Genomic DNA, 16,050 nt, shown 5'->3' with positions numbered 1-16,050 from the left:
GTCTTATTCAATCCCCTTCAAATATAGTGTTACCGTGTTTTTTTCTTCTCCACCAGTGAACCAGTGGAACGACTATTATTGCTACTATCGAAGACCATTTATTTGTGCCAAGAATCCCTGAAGCCTCCAACAATCTGCTGAACAATTTTTTCATCTCTGCTCAGTTATTAATGGATTTCCTTCCATAATGATTGATTTTTGGTGGATTTTTCATGTTTAACATTTTGAAATAAGCAACAAAAGCATAAATTAACACAAACGTGATTTAATTATTCTTTTGCTCTCAAACATTTTGTAATGAAAACATAAATCAAACATCTGCAGTGCAACTCAGCTTAATTCAACTGTGGGAAGTTTTATGAAAACTTAAAGTTCTGCTAATAAACTTTCTCTTTGTTTTGTCTAGTTCCTGTTTCTTCTTTTTGCATTTTAAAGTTTGACTGATCTGGTCTGGTTACATTCCAGTAGCAGGAAATGTGAAACCTTTCATGTTCCTGCTCTGTAGATGTTTATCACACATCTGTTACAAAAGAATTTCCACATGACAAAAAATTAAAATTCAGAAACTGATACACAGACTGATAAATACTTCCTTAATTCCTTCCTTGGTATATTTTCTTAAGGTAGCCCAACTGGAAGAGCCCAGCTAAAGCTTTTAAACCTTTGATTAAATCTCTAACTCTCACTTCACCGCAGCAATAACTGGCTTTCCGAAAGGTGAAAATGGTGAAATGCATTGCAAACACAGAAACAAGGTTGGTGGCAGACCTGAAATTTGCTAGATCATTTAAATCAAGAGGCCGTTTCTTAATTCGAGAGAGACCTGTTACACATTTAAGAATTACAGGAATAACCACAGGATAAACTACTCTAGATATTTAAATGTTGTTTCTAAATAGTCAAGAAAGACTTCAGCGTTATTTTTATTGAATACAACACATCAAGATCTTGCTTGTTTTAGTGACGGAGGAATGTGTAAATATCTTTGCATTGTTGAAAGTCTTTCCCTCACTGAGTTCATTAGTCAAAGAAAAACTCTTTTAAAAAGTGCAGAACACTATCAAGGTCACGCAGAGGTCAAGGTTTTCTTCTTCTGTCTGATTATTATACCTCACTTAACCTTTATCTGTCTCCTGAAGGGAAAAATGTTATCAGACTTAAAGTACTCCTTTGGAAAAGTCGGTTGGATGCCACTGAAGAAAAAAAACATGGGGTACTCTTTTGGATATTTTTAAACATTTGGTGTTTTTAAAGAGCCAAATTATTATTTTGAGACATTTTATTACATTTTGTAACATAATTCAAATGTGATCTTTACTTAACTTTTCATGTGCCTTGTAGAGAAAATCTTTTGGTCTGAGTTGACTTTTTCTTTCTTTTTAATGTTGCTGCTCTTCCTCTACTTTAGGAAATTACTTATCACGAAGACTGCTGAAGAAAAACAGGTCATGGTATCTAAATCTGTAGTGAAAATGAAATATTACCCCTGGATGTTCCTCAAAAGGTCCATCTTTATTATTTGTGCTTAAAGAACACACTTTCAGTGGCATGCACAACAGAAATCTTACCAACAATAATTGGTATCTGTTATAGTTTTAGCTATATTTCGGATCCATGGGGAAGATCTTCTCAGGACACAAGAATAGATTTATTGAACAAGAATTTGCACATGATGGTGTTTTTCTAGGAGTTTTCTGCTTAGGATCATAAATGCAGCACTGATCAACATTTTAATGTGTATCGATGATTTTGATCAAAATCTAATGTCTGTTTCTGCTTTTCACAGCTGTTGACTTTATGACGTGTTTATGATGTTTTATGCTTTGGTAAAAGCATAAAACACTTTACATCATGAAACCCGACTTGACCTGAATGACAGAAAATGGCTTCAGGTGACCGTTCCTGCTGCACTCATTACCAACCCTGACTTCTGGTCAGAAAACGTCAGCAGGTTGAAATGTTGCAGGGATGGCCACGTAGCAGAGGTTTCCTCTGACAGCTCATCAGTGATGGTCAGGCTCAGCTGTCTATATAAACCCTCCATTGTCTGGCTGAAGGCACTGTGTGCTGTGAGCTCTGCTGCTGCTTCGATTCAACAAGGTCAGATTTCACTCCACAAAACCAGAAAACGGCCTCTTGTAATTATATTCATGTAAAATGGTTTTGAATAATAAGATTTGAATTTCATATTGTGAAAAGTCATGTTTCAGGTATGTTCATGCTTTTCCAGTTCTTTAATTCTTTAATTCCATTGAGTTCTTATTACAAATGGGTCATTTGTTCAGCAGGTTTTAAAAAGGTCTCAGAAAATGATCTCATATTTTGGGTTATATTTCAGACTGTTAGAAGAAAGCAGTAAATGAATGTTTCCTGTCTTCATACAGATGAAATCTGCCCTTCTTTTTACTTTGCTCTTTTGTGGATTTGTATTTGAAGTAAATGTAAGTAAAATCTTTTACTTCTGTCAAAATTTCTGTTCTTATTCTACGTGTTTTTTCTTTTTTTTTTTTTTGGATCCACAGGCCAGGTGTCCTTCAGACCCAGGTTTGTATTGTAATCTGTTGGGGCCTTTGGTGGCTACTGGTGGCTGCATGGAGGTGATCTGTACACAGGTTACCAGCCCAGTGCCGTGGGCTCCTGGTGGGCCTGGGGGCTCAGGTTCCTGGGGTGTGTGGCCCCTGGACTGGGGGTCCGGGGGGTCTGGGGTACTGTGGTCTTGGCAGGGTTTTGGGCCGGTGCATGAACCCGAATGCTCATGGACAGTGTTGTGGAAATGCTGATGATGGGAAAAAAGGGAACAGGAAGGTCAGTTTAGGATTAATTGTAATCAATATCATCATCATCCCAATATTTAGTTGTATTGTGATGTTGCACGTGCCTGCTTCAGGTCTAATGTTCCTCCACTGAGAGAATAAACTTTAAAATATAAACCACAAAGTTCATAAACCACTGAACGCCTTATAGATCTCCTGTCCCACACCTCTCGGATCTTCTACAAATCATGGAGAAGCAGCATTCAGCTTCTATGCACCACAAATCTGGAACAAACTGGAACAAAGCTGCTGATGATGAGGAGCCGCCCAGGCTGACATCTCCAACATCTGCACCAGCCTGGAGATCCTGTGTTTTCTGCTGATCATGCTGCCGTCTCTGGCTGTCCTGGCTCACTTCCAGCTGCTGCAGTGAAGCATTGCAGCATGCAGGACTTGTGGCAACACCAAGATCCTGCGAGGCATTACTGGAGATGTACTGATGTGTGGGGGAGGACAAGATTCCTGGTGACAGCTGGAAGGAGCGGACGGCTAGATACTTTAGAATACATATGGACATATTTAATGATTGTTGTGGGATGATATTCATTCATCCCAACAGAGGGACTGTTGAGAATAAATAATTCTGTTTTTTCCTTTTATCTCTTAGTTAGTTGCTAAGCTAAAGCTAGAGGAAAAGACATGTTAGGAAATGCTATGGGTAGAGGACAGGACACACTAGGGCAGTGTTTTTCAACCACTGTGCCGCGGCACACTAGTGTACCGTGGGTGATCGTCAGGTGTGCCGTGGAAATTATCCAATTTCACCTACCGTATTTTCTGAATTATAAGCTGCTACTTCTTTCCTACACTTTGAACATACGGCTTTTCTGTGGATTTTTCTTCCAAAACGTTTGAAGGTGCGGTTTATAGTATGGTGCGCTCATAGTCTGGAAAATACGGTAATTGGTCTTAAAAGATTTTTTGAAAACAAATTAATTATCTGCAAATAACGCCATCTTTGAGTGTCTTTGCTGTAGTAGTGATTAGCGGCGTAATCATGTAATTTTATTATCACTAGATGGCAGTAGGTACAGAGCATTTTACATTAAAACAAGAGAATTAGTGATGCATGAATGTTGCTACATTCATGCATCACACCACAGTGTTGTGGCTGTTCAGGTGTTCAGGTGTATTTTTGAAGTGGACATGTTAAGTGCAATTTGAAATAAGAAATGTAAAATATGATAAAAATAAATTTTTGTGTTTATTTGATTCCTATTCAAGACACTTTGATAGACCACATTGTTGTGGCCCTGTTCAGGTGTATTTTTGAAGTGGACATGTTACGTGCAATTTGAAATAAGAAACGTAAAATGTGATAAAGATACATTTTTGTGTTTATCTGATTCCTATTCAAGACACTTTGATAAGAATGACTATATAATACAGGCGGCTACAGAGTATCTTTGTTTACATTTTGGTTGGTGGTGTCCCTCGAGATTTTTTCAATTAAAACAGTGAACCTTGGCTCAAAATAGGTTGAAAAACACTACACTAGGGGGCGCCCTCTTTAGGGCGTAGCTTAGATAGAGGCTAACAAAGGAGATCACTACCTCTTGTGGGTTGCCATGTTGGTCTGTTAGCTCTTAAAGGTAGCAGGTCATAATGGACCAGCAGTAGTTTGGTATTAATAAGTGGAATTCAGGAATTCAACTCACGGACTCGACCTCATAAAACAACAACTCAGCATGGAGAACGGATAAATCTCCACAACATGAGGAATGCATTATGGCTTCACTAATATGAAAATTTGGTTGATATTTATATCAAATGTTGACAGACATTTAACCAACTTCCTGCACAAGTTCCTTCCTGTTCAGAGTAGAAGCAGTTTTCATCCCCATCAGGTTGTTTGTAGCGAACAAAGGCAAACTGAGCAAAATGTCAATGCAAGTCAAGTTTATTGAGGAAAATAGGAATAAAAGCAAAAGGGATGAAGATCTGAGAAGAAAAACAAATAAAATGCTAAGAAAACTGAAGACACTGAAGAGAGATGAAGCTGCACATCAGTGGATCACAACGTCTGTAGATGATTATGATGCATTTCATCCTCACACAGCAGATCTGATGGTGGCTTCAGTCAGCTGCAATAACCATGAAAATATTAATATCATTTCAGCAGAATGCATTTTAGACATCAGAAAGCAAAATATCACCAGCTCTAAACCTGCAACAAGGCCTCTGGAGAGTCAAGGCTGGTTTTCTGACTTTGGTTAAAAAATAAAATGCATTCTTTCTAAATAAATGCAGAAAGACCCAGGCTAGGATTCAAACCCAGGACCTTGTTGCTGCAAGGCATTAGTGCTACTGACTGTGTTACTGAGCTGGACTGGAACATTAAAGCTGATGAGGGAAAAGTTTTAACCAGACTACAGAGTTTGGACAAAACCTGCTCCACAGGATCGCCATGGCAACCAAACTCCAAGTCCTGATATTTGGGGCCTGCCATAGCATTACATAAGAGAAGCATTGCAAAGCAAGGCATTTCAATGCCTCCATGTAAAGCATGGAAGGCACCGATTGTTCTACACCTAACAGAATGTCTATTTATTTATTTTTCTGCCATTACCGTTAATGTGGCTCGTACTGCTGCTTGTAACCCCCCCAAATCCCCCAAAATGGTATCAAAAGGTTTGGTTCNATTTAATATCCTGCATTTGTTAATCAGGCTAAATAATGAATGAAGCTGCTACTGATGGCTTCTTGTGTAGAAAAGGCAGAAAATTAAAATGAGTAGAGAAAACATCCATAAAGTTGCTGTTTTTGTTGCACCAAGTTTTTAAAGCTGTTCCTGTTCGTAGACAGATTTTAGTGAAGTGAGAGCCTGAACTCACCGTAACAAATATATTCCACCTCCAGGTACTTGTAGGTCCCATAGCAGGGATTTCCAAACACATAGTTACTGGCTCTGACTTTACACCACTGTTTCCCGTTGCATCTGTGGATTCAGATCAAAGTCAGTGATTTTCCTTTCTTTGACCTCCTCATTCATTCATTCACATCCAGTTTGATAAACCTTCAGGAAACACTGAAGCTCTGTACCTCTCACCAACTTCCTCTCTGTATGTGTAGCATTCAGTGTTCTCTAGCTGGTCGGCAGGTCTCCCAGCGCTGCACGTCTTCTTATTAGTGCGTCCGTATGAAGCACTGGTCACATAGATAGCCTGACCTTCTGCTGCCAGAGCCAAGAGGAAATGTTGGAAACCTGAATGTATTCATGGTGTAATGCTCCAGAACCGACCAGTGAAACCAGTGACCTTACCACAGTGGAGTCGAGCCACTGCTCCCTCACATGCCACGAGGGATTTTTCCTCTGGGAGGGATGCTGCATATGAGACATTCAGATCATATTGATATCAGGACACAGAAAAGTCCAGACACCATGATCTAAAGACACATTCATGTTTAACAGTTTTAGATCCAATAAATGATGAACGTCCAATATCAGCCTTCATGCCCAGCTTGTCTTCAGACTAAAACCTGCAGCGCCACCTTGTGAACTCAAAACACCAGAAAGATTAAAGCACAAACCTCCTGACGAACTTTTTCCCTGTTAATCAAAACAAACAGATATAAACAATAATTACTTACAAAAAACTGTTTTGACTTCACAGTTTTTAGAGCTGATTGAAAATAAAGTTATCATCGTTTATCTGCTGTTCACACAGACACATTTCAGTGTTTCACTGCCTGTTTCACAAAGTACAGAGATAAAAACACTAAGAGTAGATTTTTAACAACTGATTGTCTAAACAGCAAACAGAGGAGAAGGATTTCACTCACATTTACTTTAAGGACGAATCCACAAAGGAACAAAGTGAAAAGAACAAATTTCATCTGTATGAAGATAAGAAACATTCAGTTACTCTGAGATATGACGGAAAATATTAGATGATTTTCTAGATTTTCAAAGAGCTGCTGGACCAAATGATACATTTCATCCATCAATGTGAACATGATGGAAACAAGTTTTCATGTTTCAGAGAATCAGAACCAGATTTTATCATAAAATATAGTAGAAGAACAGAATTGTAAGCAGCTTTTCCTTTTGGGTTTGTTGAGCCAATTCTTACCTTGTTGTGATGAAGAATCAAAGCAGCAGCAGAAACCAGATTGGCTGGAAGCAGTGTGCCTTCAACCAGGGGATGGAGGGTTTATATCCCTTCACTGATGATCTGACAGAGGAACAAAATGTGTTTATCCAGGCAACAATTCATCCTGTTGAGGTTTTCAGACCAGAAGTCCAGGCTGGTGATGGTGAGGCAGGGATGTGTCAGGTTTTATCAGATTATGGAAATATTTCAGAGCTGTGCTTAGATGATTCAAGTAACTGTAAAAATGTGCTTTAAAATGGTTTAAATTCAACAGTATGAATTTATTTTTAGTATCCATGTTTTTGATTCAGTTTCACCAGCAACACTCAGAATAAAGTGCAGCCAAACTTAGGAGCAGATTACTGGGAGTGGCCAGATGCATTCTGGGAAATGACAAGCGTAGAGCTAGTTTGGTCTCTTCACAGGTCAGAGGTCAGATATCCAGCTAGATGCTGGTTATCTATTGTGCAGCAGTGTGCAGTTGTTGTTGTCCAGTTGGTTCCATGGTTATCAGCCGTTGTGATGATGTAGAGAACTCTCTGTTTGGATCAGCTGTTCTTGAACGTCTCCTGTTTTCTCCACCAGGACAGTGTACTGGGTGCAATGTACTGTTGAAATGTACATCAGTACTTTATTGACCGTCTCAGTCAGCTAAACTGTCCTGCATTACTTCCTTCAAGGATCAGGTCACTTTGGAATTTGAAGAGGTTTTAATGCAGAAAAGTGTGGAAATGAAATGAGAAAAATTCCCCAAATTCAAATTATACTACGGTCAAATAAATATTATAGTTTATGTGGTTCAGTTAAACTTGGAATTCCCCTTAGATAAAGTTAGATAAGGCTGAAATATGTTCATGTTCAGACATGTTGCTGGACAAGATAAATGTGAATTTGACTCTTGCCAAGCTTTGCAGGATGACTAAGGCTGACATGTCCCACTATTGGGAGCAATTTAGTCAGGATTGTCAAAGGATTGAGAAAGATACAGATATTTGTGTTAAGTACAAACTTGTGAAAAACCCAGAGTGAGACAGATGAAGATATGGCCATACATGGAGTGTATGAAATATTGAGAACAATTCAAAGAAGCATTCTAAAAATCACAGCTCATTTGAATGAGAGTGTGATGTTTTCGGAATTTGTTAAAGTTTGGAGGTCAGATGAAGGATTTTTAACATGTGCAGCGGGATGCGCATGTTACGGTCTAATTAATGTCTGCACTTTCTCAAAATAAACTGCTGGCCCTTCTGTTTAGACTATAAATGGATTAACACAACATTGAGTTCTCTTTAGTTTTCTCTGTTCTGTAATGGAGACTGAAATTTAACGCGCCGTTTCTACCAAAGGTTTGTAATGCACTTCTGAACCAGACTCTCCAAGGCGTCCGGTCCATAACTCTTCAACACTCTGTCAGCTCCCGGTCAAAAAGACCCATTTAGTTCAGTGTCCATGAGATGATATGCAGAAAGGATTTTGTTATTGATTGATTTTAGTTGCCTCTGCGATGAACTCTGCGTAAAGTCTGTAATATGTGCGCATGTGCACCAGTCAAGGGTGTTAATTATAACCTGTCAAATGACCGACGGGCTTTAAATTTTTCCGTCGTTTAAAAATATAATAGGTCAAATGTGGAAAATATTCAGTTAGCGCGCAGTGGTGGACCTCCGCCCACCACTGCGTGTCACCCTACTGTCATTGGGTGGGATGGCCGCTGCAACAATAGACAATATTTATGGCAGTGTTTTTGTTTTTAAAAAGTGATCCAGAGGAGCTGCTGTGATGGCGCAAAGCACAACCCACATATTGAGGCCTTAGTCATCGTGGCGGTGGTCGCAGGCCGCATGTCTTCCCCCTCTCTCATTATCCACTTTCCTGTCAAACCATTTCCAAATAAAGGCAACCATAGCCAACAAAACCTTAAAAAAAGTGACCCAGAGAGCAATCATTCATGCATAGAGCCCTCCCAAAGTGTACTCCAATCAGAGTAGCACACCTTAAACATGTTTAATTAAGCAAGTGTAAAATGTATTTGGTAAAATGCTCAAGTACTGAGTAACTGATCAAAACACATGGAGCTAAAGCGGAAGTTCAGACTCCGCCCCCTCCATTCGCCCATCGACGTCATGCTCATCTCCGACCTCAGCGCTGGACCTCACCTGGCGCGTTCAATCAGCAATCAGGCTCTGCATAAAGGATCCACACCGAAGCCGTCAGCTGCTTCCCAGCTGCGTTCAACCCACCACCTCCCTTCTCCACCCACATCCTTCGGCTCTCCAGGATGGCACTCTTTCCAGACCTCCACCACCAGTGTCGGGCCCCTGGGGAGAGCATCCCTAATCAGTTATTGGGATGTTCATGGAGTTCACATCAAATCTCAGCTCAGATCAGCTGCTGGGGCCCGAGCGCCAAAGAACTGTTATTCATTGCTGTCATTAAATCTTTTAATCGTTCCCCTTTTTGTCCGTCTGAGTCTTTCCAGATTGAACTAATTTAATAATCAAAATGTGTCCTGAGGCAGGGCTCCAAAAGTATAAAAGTTATGTGAAAACGTTGGTATTGTAAAGAGTTTTGCTAAAATATTTATACAAGTGAGGAGTTGGGTTTGAGGCTGGTTCTAATGAAATGTGCTATACAAATAAAATTTGATTGATTGATTCTAGACTAAATTTACCACGAAGGCCAGGATAGTCAGTGTTTTTCCACGGCAACACTTAAAAAAGAATGAAACAAAAAAACAGAGCGATATTTCATCATTTGACATAATAAGTGAGCCAAAGAGCCTCTTGTGTCTCCAGAGATCCAGGTTGCAGATCCTGATCTAGCAGATGGAAAGTATGATCCTCTCTCAATACAGCAGCTAAAAGTGCATCTGTATAATTTTTAATCCATTGTTAAAATAAAATTGTGAAGGATAAAAAAAATCCACCTCTGAATATTAACAAAATACATTTATTTAGCATAATTTCTTCTGTAGCCCTGGTGGCCCCCATCTAGAACCGCCCCAGGGTTGCAGGTCTGCGTCTGACATTAATAATACATGAAACGACCACTGAATTAATATGTCAACATTTCTTAATAAAAACAGAAAGTCTTAATAAATCTTTTAAAGTAGGAAATATTTATGTATTTACTGTTAATCTCTTAATGTGATTTGTTCTTTAAATGGCCATTTGTATTATTTTGGGTGATAAGACTATACATTAAATAAGCAAATAATTGATTATCTAATAATCAAACCATAACAGTCCACAATAAGAAACTTAATCAATCATAGCAAAATGTTCTGTATCATATCAGCCTCAGGATTTGATTGAGGGATGAAGAGATGCTGATGTCTGGTTCTTTAGGTTCTAACCGGGTCTTTGGTTCCTCTCCTGATCCATTCTGTCTGGCATCATGCAGCACACCGCGCCGGGACGAACACATTTGTTTTAATTGCCTGTATTCATCTTCACTAACATGTTCAGCCTGGGATTTGAGTCTTCCCTCTCACATCCGTATCTTTACGAGAGGTTTTGGTTCTTATGATGATGGAGAATCAGGTTGAGGATGTCTGAAAAAGACGCGGTTGATAGCAGCTCACCGCGGCTGCATAGTGTCCGTCTCTAGGCAACCACAAGAGCGTCAATCCGTAGCGTTCTGGGGGTCCATTGGCTCACACCAAGACAATTTAGCTGACCTTAATATATCCTGTGTTTTATTTTGGTCATTATTGTTACAATTAGTCTTGATATGTGTGTGTAGGAGTGTCTATCGGACATTTATAGAAATACAGAACAAATTGCGTCCCTTATCAGTTCAATACGGGACGCAACATTTAACAACCAAATACGAGACGAGTCTGTATTTTATGGGATGGCTGGCAACCCTAGTTGGCGGCCATCTTGAACTGATCCAGATGACAGCAGGCAGCGTTCCCACAGACATTCAACCAACATCCTCCACCAGTTCCTTCCTGTTCAGACTGGAAACAGTTTTTAACTGCCTTAATAGTTTGGAAGGAGTTTGTCAAAGTTTTCGTCCCCATCAGGCTGTTTGTGGCAAACAAAAGCAAACTGAGCAAAAGGTAAATGCAAATCAGGTTTATTGAGGAAAGTTGAAATAAAAGCAAAAAGGATGAAGATTGGAGAAGAAAAACAAATAAAATGCTAAAAAAAAACTGAGGACATTGAAGAGAGATGAAGCTGCACATCAGTGGATCACAACGTCTGTAGATGATTATGATGCATTTCATCCTCACACAGCAGATCTGATGGTGGCTTCAGGGCCGATTATTTTATAATGACTCTGGAAAATATTAACAATATCATTTCAGCAGAATGCATTTTAGACATCAGAAAGTAAAAATATCACCAGTTCTGAACCTGCAACCTTGTTGTGACAGTATAGCGGCGCTATGCAGCGCCCCTATACTGAGCAGGGGCCCCTATACTGAGCAGGGGCCCCTATACTGAGCAGGGGCCCCTATACTGAGCAGGGGCCACTATACTGAGCAGGGGCCCCTATACTGAGCAGGGGCCACTATACTGAGCAGGGGCCCCTATACTGAGCCGGGGCGCTCCTGACCAACAAGGGGCCCTTTACAAAATTATTTTTTCTTTCATAGAAATTATTTAAAGTTATGTACTGAAGCTTGAATAAAATGCAACTACATAGCATTTTTGAGAAGTCTGGATTGCTTCATGTATATTTTGCACATTGCCTATGATTGTTGCTCGTGGGGAGAGACGTTTCAGTAATCTAAGTGGAATAAAAAAAATGTAAGCAACCTATTTGCAAACTGAGTGTGGACTGTTGCATGTAAAATTCATGAGCAGTTAATATTGTACTAGTATCAATAATGGATCAAAGAAAGCAAGGCAGCTTTAAGCCTTTAAAATTGTGACAATTTTAATGGGTCAAATAAACTCAAGAAATAACAGCAGATGCGCATGGGGGGCCCAATTTAATCTTTTGTCACGGGGCCCAAGATTCCTGGCAGCGCCCCTGCTCTGGAGAGTCAACGCTGGTTTTCTGACTTCAGTGCAGAAATGAAATTTATTCTTTCTAAATAAATGCAGAAAGACCCAGGCTAGGATTCAAACCCAGGACCTTGTTGCTGCAAGGCATTAGTGCTACTGACTGTGTTACTGAGCTGGACTGGAACATTAAAGCTGATGAGGGAAAAGTTTTAACCAGACTACAGAGTTTGGACAAAACCTGCTCCACAGGATCGCCATGGCAACCAAACTCCAAGTCCTGATATTTTATTATGTGATGCTAACTTTAACAAAGAATAACTAGAGGAAGAAAAAAACTGATAAATAAATAATAAACAAAAAAATGAGTGAATAAAAAAACGGAATCTGACATAAAAAAACAGTAAATTACTTCAGTTAATTAATTTGCCAGTTGAACAGCTGGGTTTTNTAATCATGTTACAAACCTGGTAAATTAAGCTGCTANTGATTAAGTTTTATTATGATAAAGGAAATGAAAATCACCTGAAAACAAATGTGACAATAATGCATTTCAATGTTGTTGTTGAATTTTAGAAAGATTTTAGGGAACTTAGACTATAAACTCACTTTCACAGACATATTTCACCTCCAGGTACTTGAAGGTCCCGACACAGGGATCTCCCAACACAGAGCTACTGGCGACGAAAGGGCACTCCGATTCCCCGTCGCATCTGTGGATTCAGATCCAAGTCAGTTTCCAAGAAATAGTGATGTGGATTTATTAATTCATGTCCGGTGTGAAAAGCCTTTAGGAAAGACTGACGCTCTGTCCCTCTCAAACACTAAATCTGCTCTTGTAGCACAATCAGTTTTCCTTGTCTGGTCATCAGGTATCCCATCGGAGCACGTCGTATGATCGGTGCGTCCATATATAGCACTGATCACAGATATATACCCAGATTCTGTTGGAAACAGAAGAAGAAATGTTGGAAATCTGAACATGTGGTGTAATGGTCCAGAACCACCAGTAAAACCAGTGACCTTACCACACCGGATGTGACTGACTGATCCCTCACATGTCACAAGAGATATTAATCCTGAGAATGACCGAGGTTCTGTTAAATGGGAGATTCAGATCATATTAATATTAAGACACTGAAAAGTTCAGCTATCCATGATCTAAAGCAAAATTTATATTTCATTATTGTAGATTCAATAATATTGTCTTCATGCTAAAACCTGTAACACTAACTTCTCAGATTTAGAAAATCACGTCCTGCCTGTTAAAAAAAAACAAAAAACAAAATTAATCACAAATGGAAATGACAGAGGATTTTTACTTCAAGCTTCTTGGAGCTGAAAGCATCAGATTAAAATCTGGTTACCAACTGAATGACAAGGAAACTATAACTGCTGAATAAACCCAGTAAAATAATGTTTTTAACAACAGACATTCAGACCACAAAGAGAAGAGAAGGATTTCACTCACATTGATTTCCAGGATGGATCCACAAAGGAACAAAGTAAAAAGGACGAATTTCATCTGTATGAAAATAGGAAACATTCAGTTACTGTGAGATATGACTGAGAAAAACTCAATGATTTTCTGAAATATTTTCAACAATCTGCTGAACTAAATGGCACATTTTAATGAATAAATATGAACATAAAAGCTTTTAGTAAGATACCATTCCTTTTTGTAAGTTTAAATCTGACTAAATGAAAAAATGAAGCTATAGGTTGACATTTTCCAGTTTCCAGTCAAATCTTACCTTGTTGTGATGAAGAGTCAAAGCCGCAGCAGGACTCACTGGAAGCAGTGTGCCTTCAACCAGGGAATGGAGGCTTTATAAAGCTTCACTGATGATCTGACAGAGGAACAAAATGTCTTTACTCCTTCAACAATTCAGCCTGTGGAGTTTTTCTGACCAGAAGTTCAGGTTTGATGGGTGTTTCACACCTGAAGCCATTTCTCCTCATTCCTGGTGATAAATCACTGATCATCGCTTCATAGCCCCCAGCCCAGCTAGCAGGTCACACCAGACTGAATATGTTGGGATGGAAAAACCCGGTTGGGTTTTAGATACTGGCTGCAGCAGCCAGGTGGGATTTTCTGTTAACAAAGATTCTTGGTCTTGATGTGGACCGTGATTCTGTCAGCGTCTCCATCTGCTCTCTGGTTTATACAGGAATCATAAACCATTAATGTCTTTATCTGCTCTATGAAATCCCAGTTATTTTACTCTTGGATGAGTTCAATATTTAAAACCTTACTAATATCTCTGGAGACATGTTGGAGCTAACGATTCCTTCTGAATTTGCTTTTTCTCAGTTTTGTCAGATTGTGGACAAATTTAGTGTCATGCAAAGTTGATACCAGTAAATACAAAATGCTGTTTTAAATGATGAATTAATTCCAATCCTATCTATACATTTTGTTGAAATCTAGTTTTATTTATCATACCTTGATGTAAATACATTTAGGAAGAGAGAAGAAATAAATCTTTGATATTTCAGTCTGGAAATGGTCACCAGGTCGTTTCTCAGGCCTTGGGATTCTGGAAAAGCACAGAGAGAACCGTTATCTGTAAATGTGATGTGGATGTTTCTGCACCAGTCTGTGCTGCTTTGTCTGGGACTGGAGGTTCATGTTCATGTTTATGATTATTTATGTTGAATGAGGATTAAGATTTAGGCATAAATATGTGGTGTGGATGGTGTGATATCTAATCATAAGAGCTCCTTCTCAAAGATGAAATGTTTAAAGCAAACACTAGGAAACAGCAAAAGGTTAAATAAGCTCTAATAATCAGAAAAGAAGAAAAGCTGGACCGTGTTATTCTGCACATTTTTTAAAATAGTGCCTGGAGTTTTTCTTTGCCTCATGAGTCAAGAAAAATTCATTAGTCATTTTTAAAGGCTCTTAAACAATGCAGAGGTATTTGCAGACCCTCTGTCCACACAAAAGCACAATCCTCACTTATTGCCTTTAGCAAAACCAACAAGTGAGTCTTTTCTTGACTTTCCAGATATAATATTTAAATACCCAGAGTATTTTGTCCTCTTGGTTGCCTCAAATTAAGCAACTGTTTCTTGATTCCGACATATTTGCAAATCGTAGATCTGTTTTCAAATTGCATTTTTTAAACCAAATTCTTGATAAATTTGCTTACAAGTAATTAGTTACATTTCTTTTTACATTATATTTTAGAAGTTTTTAACATTGTGGTTTTAGCAACTGTCTCAGCTGACAGAGGTTTTGTGGTTTTAGATTTAATTGTTGTCTGTGACACAGTGGCATTGTCAAGTTTTAACTGCAGGAATGACGCAGCTTCAGGTTCAAATCTCATTTGGTAGAACAAACTTAATGTGTCAAACTCTGTGGCTTTTTCTCTCTGCTTTTTCAGTCTGGGGTCCCACAATGTTGAGCTTCACATTCTGTCTTTATCTGCGACCCTTTGGTTCTGTTCCTGGATGTGGAGTTTCTGTCTGATGCCATGCAGACTCATCCTCCTCTTCAGAAGAGAAGTGTTTTTTCGCCGACTGGGTCAGTGATGTTTTGAGACGTTTCTTTGAACATATCTGATGTTTCCAGTCGAGTTTATTATTAGAAATGATTCTTAGAAATGAGTTTTTATGATCTATTTCAATATTCACACCAACTTTTTGTATTTAAGTTTCTGTATTTGATTGAAAGTTACATTATTTATGTTTGGTTTAAGTTCAAGGACAGTTTCTTTTCATCAAACAATTAAGTTTGCTAATTATCTGGAGAGAGGCCTTCTCTCCAGATAATCCCAGTAACAACATGTTTATATAATATATAAATATGGGTGTATCACACACTAAATGCTCACATACAGAATGTGATATGGATGCATCAGTTTGAAAACTTGGGTTGATATTAATCTCAAATGTTAATATTGCTGCTATGGTCATTAACCTACATCATATCTCATTAATATTTTCCTATCGTATCAACCCCATGACAACTCAACCTCCCACTGACATGGCTTCTCTGCTTCAGTCAGACGTCCCACAATGCACTGCATCACCATCACATGACCATCCTCATCAGCCCAGGAGCACAAAGGCAGCAAGATGGAAATAAACAGCCTGCCGATTCCTGCTGGAGGCTGGCATCTCCAGGGTCATAGATGAACATCAGTTATTAATATCAAATCAGTTTCAGGTGTGGGACAG

The 16,050-nt window shown here is 39.0% G+C and overlaps 1 protein-coding gene and 1 long non-coding RNA gene across 2 annotated transcripts in view; both read right to left on the bottom strand.

Moving 5' to 3' along the window:
• The window catches only part of LOC106940332 (L-rhamnose-binding lectin CSL3-like), an 8,847-nt gene extending 1,903 nt beyond the window's left edge, over positions 1-6,944 (bottom strand). Inside the window, exons 1-6 of the mRNA XM_015023049.1 lie at positions 6,887-6,944; positions 6,597-6,650; positions 6,345-6,363; positions 6,076-6,138; positions 5,856-5,988; positions 5,648-5,751 (exon numbers count right to left, since the gene is read on the bottom strand). Of these exons, the coding sequence (XP_014878535.1) occupies positions 5,648-5,751; positions 5,856-5,988; positions 6,076-6,138; positions 6,345-6,363; positions 6,597-6,650 (373 nt within the window). The 5' untranslated portion in view covers positions 6,887-6,944. The remainder of the gene's footprint in view (positions 1-5,647; positions 5,752-5,855; positions 5,989-6,075; positions 6,139-6,344; positions 6,364-6,596; positions 6,651-6,886) is intronic.
• A 6,167-nt stretch (positions 6,945-13,111) lies between these two features.
• Positions 13,112-16,050, bottom strand: part of LOC106940333 (uncharacterized) — a 6,335-nt gene continuing 3,396 nt past the window's right edge. The window contains exons 2-3 of the long non-coding RNA XR_001423064.1: positions 13,337-13,390; positions 13,112-13,127 (exon numbers count right to left, since the gene is read on the bottom strand). This is a non-coding gene — a long non-coding RNA (uncharacterized LOC106940333). The remainder of the gene's footprint in view (positions 13,128-13,336; positions 13,391-16,050) is intronic.

This window comes from Poecilia latipinna, unplaced genomic scaffold (assembly GCF_001443285.1).
Source record: "Poecilia latipinna isolate Pla-1442-1.1 unplaced genomic scaffold, P_latipinna-1.0 Scaffold3184, whole genome shotgun sequence".
In the NCBI taxonomy this organism is placed as follows: Eukaryota; Metazoa; Chordata; class Actinopteri; order Cyprinodontiformes; family Poeciliidae; genus Poecilia; species Poecilia latipinna.
This window is presented reverse-complemented; position numbering and strand designations above follow the sequence as displayed.